General features: G+C 37.1%; 1 protein-coding gene across 7 annotated transcripts in view; it reads left to right on the forward strand.

Moving 5' to 3' along the window:
- Positions 1 to 7,658, forward strand: part of LOC124161192 — a 67,751-nt gene extending 60,093 nt beyond the window's left edge. For all 7 annotated transcript variants that reach the window (XM_046537432.1, XM_046537433.1, XM_046537434.1 and 4 more), the window contains 3 exons: positions 4,009 to 4,375; positions 7,086 to 7,214; positions 7,321 to 7,658. In XM_046537432.1, coding sequence (XP_046393388.1) covers positions 4,009 to 4,375; positions 7,086 to 7,214; positions 7,321 to 7,457 — 633 coding nt within the window. In that variant the 3' untranslated portion in view covers positions 7,458 to 7,658. The remainder of the gene's footprint in view (positions 1 to 4,008; positions 4,376 to 7,085; positions 7,215 to 7,320) is intronic.
- Positions 7,659 to 8,506: the final 848 nt, after the last annotated feature.

The following is an 8,506-nucleotide window of genomic DNA, read 5'->3' on the forward strand; positions in this document are numbered from 1 at the left end:
GGTTTCGGAAAAAGAAATAGATTTTTTCGACTTTTTCTCATTTATTTCGTTTGAGTTTGTTAAAGTTACTAGGCTTGAATAATTACGTCTACGAATTTGTTATTCAAGGGAAATATTGAGGGTTCTAGGAAAACTTTTATATTTATTTCATTTTGAATGAGAAATTAGAATTGGGGAAATCTTTGGGGAAAAAATGATCACATTTCGGGGCTCAAAAAAAAGAGTCGTTTTATGTCACCGCGGAATAGACTACAAGTCACTCTGTGTCTCCTGTTATCTCTATTTTTAGAAGTATTTTTGCCATTCTTATGAGAAATGCATGCAAATGCAAAGTATTCTGTTATGTGCATGTCGTGGAGAAGGTGAGCTCTTCCTTCTCAGTTTTTTCGACTCTCGCCATTAGTGCAGTCTCTACTTCGGACATCTTTCGATTGCGTGCATTTTCACTCCCCTACAGAGATTTTATTTTTTTATAATATTACAGTATAGCCTTTTTCTATTGGAAATTTCAGTATTTTACATATATTTAGCCACTTACGTGGAATGTGGGAGAAACCTTTATTTTTAATTTTATTCCTATTCTCAAACCCCAAGAACCGTTTATGTATCAGCCTTTGGTGATCTAGGCTTAGAATATCTCCTCGCAATAAAACTACCTCTGGCACAATTTACTCAAGTATATGCATGGAAAACTGCCTTGGGTCTTCTCCGCGAAGGATTTTTTTAACTTTGAAGCAATTTACATATTTTACTTCAACCAATTAGAGCTATTATAATATAATAACTAATATAAGAGAAAAGACCGAGCTTAGGAATCTTACTCGTGGGGAATGGGAGATATTTTTAGTCTGGTATACCTAATGTTAGATTGTATTAAGTATTACAAGATGGCCATACAGATTATTGGAAAATGTAGGAAAATATCTTCGATTTTTCTTGTCTTCACACCACTTTTTTCCGAGACCGATTTCAACTAATTTTCCGTTGCATGCATTTTGGCAGGGACCCTGGAGTAGATGATTCGATAACAAGAGACCCCTTGCATAAAATTCGACCCCTTTTGAATTTATTCACTCAAAGAATGAAATAAATTTACTATCCGGGGAAAGAATTCTGCTTCATGAGTCCATGTTGCTTTGGCGCCACAAACGGCATAACATTATATACGCTTTCAGGACCTAATGGCGTCGTGCAAGATGCTATAATTTACACTGGGGCGAAGGATCCTGATGTTGGAGGCAGGGGACATGCAAACAAATTCGTGCGAAAATTAATCGATAGATTTAATCTCTGTGGACACAGTTTATACAGTCGCGAAACCACGATTTTGAAATGAGGGGTTTTTGCAGGGGATTTTAGGGCCCTTCCGGAGGGTGCAGGGGCCATCTTACCCGTTTTTGGCGCCTCAACGGGGGTTGTAACCCATAACCCCCCTTCCGTGGCAACACTGCTGAGTTTACGTATGGAAAATTATAATAATCTCTTGAAATATGTATTGAGTTACTCAAAAAAGACACACCTCTGAAACTCTAAGGACAAACAGAAAAAATAATACTCCTCACGTTCTAAGAACGACTAAAAAGTGGCTCTGATGATGTATGATGTGCAGAAGTTCCAGGGCTGTTTGAAGCCTTTTTCAAAGAATTCCACAATTATTAGTTAGTTTTAACATTAACGCAAAATAAAATGTCAAAAAGATAAAATAACTTTATATGTTTGCATGCAAATCTAAGTTACTGGTAAATTTAAAAATTTATAAATGTGAAAATTTAACTTCGAAAACTTTTATTTGCCCAAAATGTGATGCATGGAAAGTGGATTATTGAGAATATATTTATCTTCTTTTATAATTCAATTCCGCCATCATTTCAGAAATCATTTTAAGCTTCTTAGTTGCTACGTAAAGATTAGTTGCCCGTCGTCACCTAATGTTTGTGTAACGGGTTGCATAAATATCCGGAGCATTTTTTCACATGGGTGCGGATGGCATCACTGTGATGCCATTAACAAATTGTTTAATAAATAGTGAAATGAATATAAAAATCTTTTTTGTATTGAAATTGTTCACATATTTTCGAAAAACAAAGTGAATGCAGTGAAAAAAAATTCTCCGCCAATATGAAACAACTCTGAGAAAATGTTACGCAATGAAAGGGTTAACTGAATATGAAGAATGAAAGAGTATGGATATTTGATGAGCGTATAAGAGCTGAAAGATACTTATAATCCTTTAACAATGTGTATCAATAAATTTCTAGGAATCAATAATTTTCTTTCACTTGAAATTGGTCCTGTATTGGCTGTGTATGGAGAGAATAATGCGTAGAGTATACTGGAATCTCTTGAACAGATGGCAAATACTCTGAAGGGACCCTGGACGATGCAACGGCTCATCGATTATGGAATAAGTTACTCATTTTGCAAAGCATTGTGATTAAGAAAAAAAGGTTCGTGTGCCTGGGTATGCACAACGAAGAATGGGCGAAATGCTGAACACTTCCTGACTTCACACTGAATTAAATGATTCTTTGTTCAGATTATGCTCAAAGTGTGAGTTCCTCTACACGACACGGTGTCGCACTGGCCAACTTGAAAGGTGCCAAATTTTAAATTTCAGGCAAGCTTGAGTTTTTCGAATGTTCGTATCTCTCAAAGTTCGTAAATCGAATGTGCATAGGAAGAGGACTAACTGTACGTCAATTTACGAGCAGTAATGAGTGGATCACGGGATTGAAGCTTATAATAAGATGTTGCATGCATACTGAAGTATCTCCCACTAAAGAGAAAACTATGCTCTAATTGATACTCTTGGGCACAATACACGAGGAGAACTTAAACGAAGTGCAATGATTATAACGTAGTGTTGTGTATATCCACCTAAATTCCATTACTTACTTGTAGAACTTCGTAATGAAGTTCATTTTGTGACTGCTGGGATCAGGACTGAGGTTCGTGATTTCATAATAACATTTCTTTTATTATAGATCGGATAGTCCTTTTGGGATGGGACCAACGATTTGCTTAGTAATAACGAGAACTTTGTAATAAGGTTGTTCGTATTAACGGGAGTCTATGGTAGTTTTTTTAATAAAAAAATAGATTGGTATTCGATAAAACTGTCTCTCCTTTTACATCCATATTATGGCAATGAAGCTTTTATCTAAACAGTAAAACTATAGTTGGTTTTTTTAAAAGGAATTTTAAAATTGTTCCTATTTGTAATGTTTTCATGTGCTAAATAATCTGTTAGTGTTGAAATTATGAGAGTAGTCAGTACAATTCATATCTTAAAATTTTTCATGAGCCAGGTGGGGTGCTAGTGCACCCTTCCCTCGATTATGGCACTCATTGATGAGGTGATTTTATTTATCACTATACCATTCTGAAGTCCTGCTAAGAACAACTTAACATGGCGTAGTATCCCACTGGCCTGTTTATGGAAAATCTACCAACCAAAATGCAGACTGTTTATCGATCATGACATTGGTTTAAGTAAACTTGAAGAGTTTGTAGTGATTTACTATGCTAAATAATACTTTTGTAAGCTAAATAGCACACTTGTGTCTTTACTACTGTGAAGCGTTTATTCTCACTTTGAAATACAGACTCAACTGGCTGAATCATTGTTGGCCAAGCTCGCTTGTTTATATAGTAACGGCGAATGCGAGCGCCATGCTGGTAGGTCTTGGAACATTCCCGATTTTCTCTATTGCGTGTTGTGGCGGATATTGTGCCACAAGTTCATAAGGCTTTCTATAGATCTCTTTACTTTTCTAGCTACTGGCTACTTTTTTCTATTTTGGATCTTTTTCAGATAATGACTATTCTAAGTCTGGTTAGAAGGGACTAAGTTAACTATGAACCAGTAGCCTCCTCTAAAATGCTCAACAGTGTAGTTATTAAAGTTAAATCGTTGTAAACTGAGCTTTTTTTGTTGTTTCTAAATGCTTCAAAAACAGTAATGTGTTGCTCTATTAAGTATTCTAACTATCCAATTCAATTTCTTAGTGTCAAGTTGGCATCTCAGCTGAAGATGGGATTCACAAAAATGAAGGCATAATGTTAGCCAGGGAGAGAGATGATTCATCGTCAGGTTTTGATTGCCTGACAGAAGAAAGGAAGGCTGATGGTACTGATATTCCACTGGATACATCGGCCACCTTGAGTGCTGCCTCTGAAGACTTGAAGCAGGAGCAGCACGAAGAGGAATTGGCCATGAGTGAAATGTCCTTAAGTGGACACACACCCAAAATAGACTTGCTGCAGGGGCATGCTGTCGGAGATGATGATTGCCCACCAGTTTTGGAGCTTCCCTTGAGTCAGTCAGAGCTTCAGCAGCTTGCCAGCACTGTTGAGGACAAACTGCGAGCTTCAGGTAAGGATTTTTCATAGATTTTTTTAGTTATTATGAAGTTCATGAGAGAGGAGTATCAATAGATTTGATTTTTGTTAGATTTGTTTTTGACAGATAAATTAATTTGAGAATAACGGCATTTTGTGGATAGGTTCTTTAGTTAGTACTAAGGGTGAGTCGGTTCTTAAACTTGTTAGGTTCTTGGTACTGGTCTGGGTCTCCCCCATCGGTTCTCGATACTCCGTTCCAAGGATGAACTCTTATTATCTGAATTAATGGCAAATTTAAATGAGTAACCACAAGAAATGAATGAAAATAATTTTACTTAAGATGTAAATAAGCATGAAAGCTCTGTAAAAATGAAAAGGAACATCTCCATAATTTTATTTGCCTAGAAAAAAAGTTTAAATATCACGTTATTAAACGTACCCGACCGTTTTCCCGAATCGTTTTTTCCGACGACCTTTTTCCCGAAAGAATTTTTTCCCGAATCGTAACACGTCCTATTTCCCGAAAGCTTTTTTCCCGAAACCCTTTTCTCCGAAACATTTTTTACCAAACAACTTATTTCCCGATTGTATAAAAATGAGTTCATATTTTTCATAACCAAATATATTCATACACAAGATACATCATTTTTTTAGTAAATTATATTGTGCGCGATAGCTCTAAGAAATTCAAGAAAATTCCTATCGTTCTTGTAATCTTCATATTCTTCTACAACCGATTTCAGCCTCTCGTGCAAGTCGTACCATTTCTTTTTTGGCTTGCCCTTGATACTTTTCCCCACGCTTAATTCAATCAAGGCAATCTCTGTGTCAGCTTGTTCTTTCTGCAGCTCTTTTACAGCTGAGTATAAATCCGGGTGGTTTTTCCCGACTAGTAACCTAAAGCGGTTATTCCAACCTTCAGATGCATTATTTGTTGTTGCATAACCTGGTTTTGTAGCTTCATGTTGATTCCATAGACTAGGAGGATATCGAGGAGGAACAGCGCGTTGTCTGCCAACAGCTATTACACCAATAACATATCGAACAAAAGTTTCGAAAAAAAAGACGTTCGGTATAATTGACTTAGGGAAAAAGGTTATTCGGGAAAAATGGATTCAGAAAAAAAATTCGGGAAAAAGGTCTTCGGAAAAAACGATAAGGGGAAAAGGTAGGGAATCGTTGTTAAAGAATGCATGATCGATCAATATGTCACATTACATCAGGCAGCCACTGGTTCTTTCTCCAGGTTTTGGTTTAAAAAATTCAACATGTTTACCCTATCTGGAATAGAATTTATTCTTTTTTTGGCAGAAATATTGCCTGCAGTACTGAACAGGCGCTCACTGAAAATAGTAGTGGTCGATGTTGATTTTGAAGGGTCGTGCGATATATGCTTGGACCAGTTTACATGCTGCCTAAATAGTTAGCATATCATCAGGATTATTAGTGAAACTCCCCCAACTTCTGTTGACACCGTTTGTTAATTTGTTGTAACTTGTGAGTCAGTTCAAAATATACTGCGTGTAAGAGACACACCCTTATTTTGAGCATCAGAGCTAAAGAAAAAAATTTTGAGGTATTTTTTTCATCCTATGGTAACCTCATGGGGATTTCTGGGAAAAAAGGTGCACCTCTTACACACGCTTATATGGTATTCTGAGATCTGGCTCAAAGTGTTACTTTAATTGACAACTTATATGCATGCTTCACTGTCACAGTCCTTATAATCTCAACAATAAACTACTCAACATGCTAGTACAGCGATACCATGGATATACTGAGCGAATGTGAGCTAACGCAAAATTGTAATGCAGTGTTGCATTCTGCAGGATAACACTTTTCGATGCCTTGCATAGGTTTATCAACTTACGATCATGTTCTCGGAACATATTGAGCATTGCTGGGCCGGAACCAAATGGGTGCCGTGCCGTCAACGGCATGATTCGACTCGTTTGAAGACTTTCATAGAGACCAATGGTAAGTTGAAAGAACGGCGCCATACTGTGGACAGCGGCAGGCAAAAAGCTAGCTCGTTTGAAAGCGGACACGGCTATGGAAATGTTGGTGAGAGCAACAAACTGACGAAACTTTAAATGTGTATGTTAGCCAGCAACTCTCAAAAGAAAATAATGTGGACGCCATGCAAGCGGAAAGTAATATATACTTTCTAAAATTTTCTTTTTTCACTTTTTCGCCTTGAATATGCTGCTGACCATTTCGGCTTTGGGCACTAAATTCAAATCCTTGCCACCATTCCCAGCCAGTTCCAAAGTACTGATGTAATGCGATCGGTTCTCGATACCGGTTCCACAGGCCAAGAACCGGCAGAACCAGGCACCGGAACTGACCCATCTCTAGTTAGTACAGTATTTTTCTGAATATAGTCCCCCCCTTTTTTCCAAAAATGCCCATGGTAAAAGTAAAGGGGGGACTAGATTCAAGCATATTTTTTTAAAAGTTTCCCGGAACTGAGGCCTCAAAATTAGGGGGGGATGGACTATATATGCAGCCATGTTCAGTAACAGTATGAGGTCTAGGTTTTTAACTTATTTAAAGTGGTCATAAGACCACATTTCAGATGTTATTTGTCTCATCATTCTCTTATTAGATTCTTGATTATGGTTGACTCAAATGTATTTGTAGTAGAATTTTCTTGGGCTCTCTTGTGAATACCTATACATATTCAATATGCGTGGAGATTTTATGACAATATGTTTTTTTTTCTTTGTCATGATTGGCAGAAGTCCGTGCACCACAACCAGAAGCTCCAATCGACCCGATGGAATGTCAGCTCACCCTGCTTGACCATATAGAGAGTATGCAACAAGAGGTTGATTCTCGTTTAACTCTTATTGAAGCACAAGTAGCAGGTAAGAATGGTTGTCGAAAATGCATACTTTTTAGAACATGCAACATTGGAGTTTGTCTTCTATTTAAAAAATTACATCTTGATGTCAATTGTCCTATCTTTTTCAGCTCTTGAAGCAGAGGATGAAGACATTGCATCTGATGAACCCCCTGAGTTTTATCCCCATACAAAGCAAACTATTCAAATGATCATGAGGGATTTGAATACTGCTCGAAGAATAGCTTCCTTTTGTGGAAAGTCATAGTTGTATTCATTTGAAGTGTTTCTTAACAGAAGGCCCAACTTGTGCAATGTGTGATCTTTGTACATTATTTATTACCTCATCAATAATTTCTCTATCTGTACATAAGACTAATACATTTGGAAGAAGTGTGACTTTATAACTTATAGACTGTGATAATTAATTCTGTATCTGTAATTACTTTTATAAATAATTATCTCTGTATCCTTTCTCTGGTCTTTTCTCTCCTTACCAAACCCATTAAAAAATAATAATTTTGATGTTTTTTATCATATTGTACTCTGAAAGCAAAACTTTTTTCTAAAGCTCAAAATTACTATGGTTACTTGCATTGGAGGCACTCTTTTTTCACAGAAATCACAGCCAAAAAATGATTGTGCCAAAAAAAGTAAAATCTTGAATCCCATATTTGCCTGCTCTTATCAGTAGGATGATCAATTGGCTCCATTAACTTTGCAGAAAACAACCGAAAACCCCTTCGCAAACCTATAACTTCTGCTGTCCCCACACAGTGCCTTCTTTTAGACAGAGTTGAGGTTGTTGAAGGAGAGAGCCAACTGCTTGGCTTGGAAGCAAACACTAGATCAATGGGCAGGGTCAGGCAGTGGTGGAGATTTTTCAGACTGCCTGATCCCTGTTTGAGTGCTTCAAATACAGTACACCCATGCCTCGCTTAACACAATTTCGATATAGCGCAAATTTGTTCCTCGGGGAAATATTGTAATGCAGTGTAGCCTAATCAAAAAAACTTTAACGCGCTCATGATAAAACATGAAGTAGCGCTAAGTACACACGAAATTGCTTTCATTTTACGCATATTAATAATATTGCTTGCCTCAAATCTTCTTTTTGTTTATATATTAATCGAAATCCATTGCTGTGTCATGGCCAAAAGCATTACTCGTCATCGCGTCCAGATAGCCGGCCTACCGATGAAATTTATCTCGTCTCCTTAACAGAATGACAATAGTTAATTTAGATCATTAATTAAGCGTGAAGCTAGTGGAAATGAGTTTATGTTAAGGAGTACGGTTTGAGACGTAATATATGCC

Source organism: Ischnura elegans, chromosome 6, assembly GCF_921293095.1.
Source record: "Ischnura elegans chromosome 6, ioIscEleg1.1, whole genome shotgun sequence".
Lineage (NCBI taxonomy): Eukaryota > Metazoa > Arthropoda > Insecta > Odonata > Coenagrionidae > Ischnura > Ischnura elegans.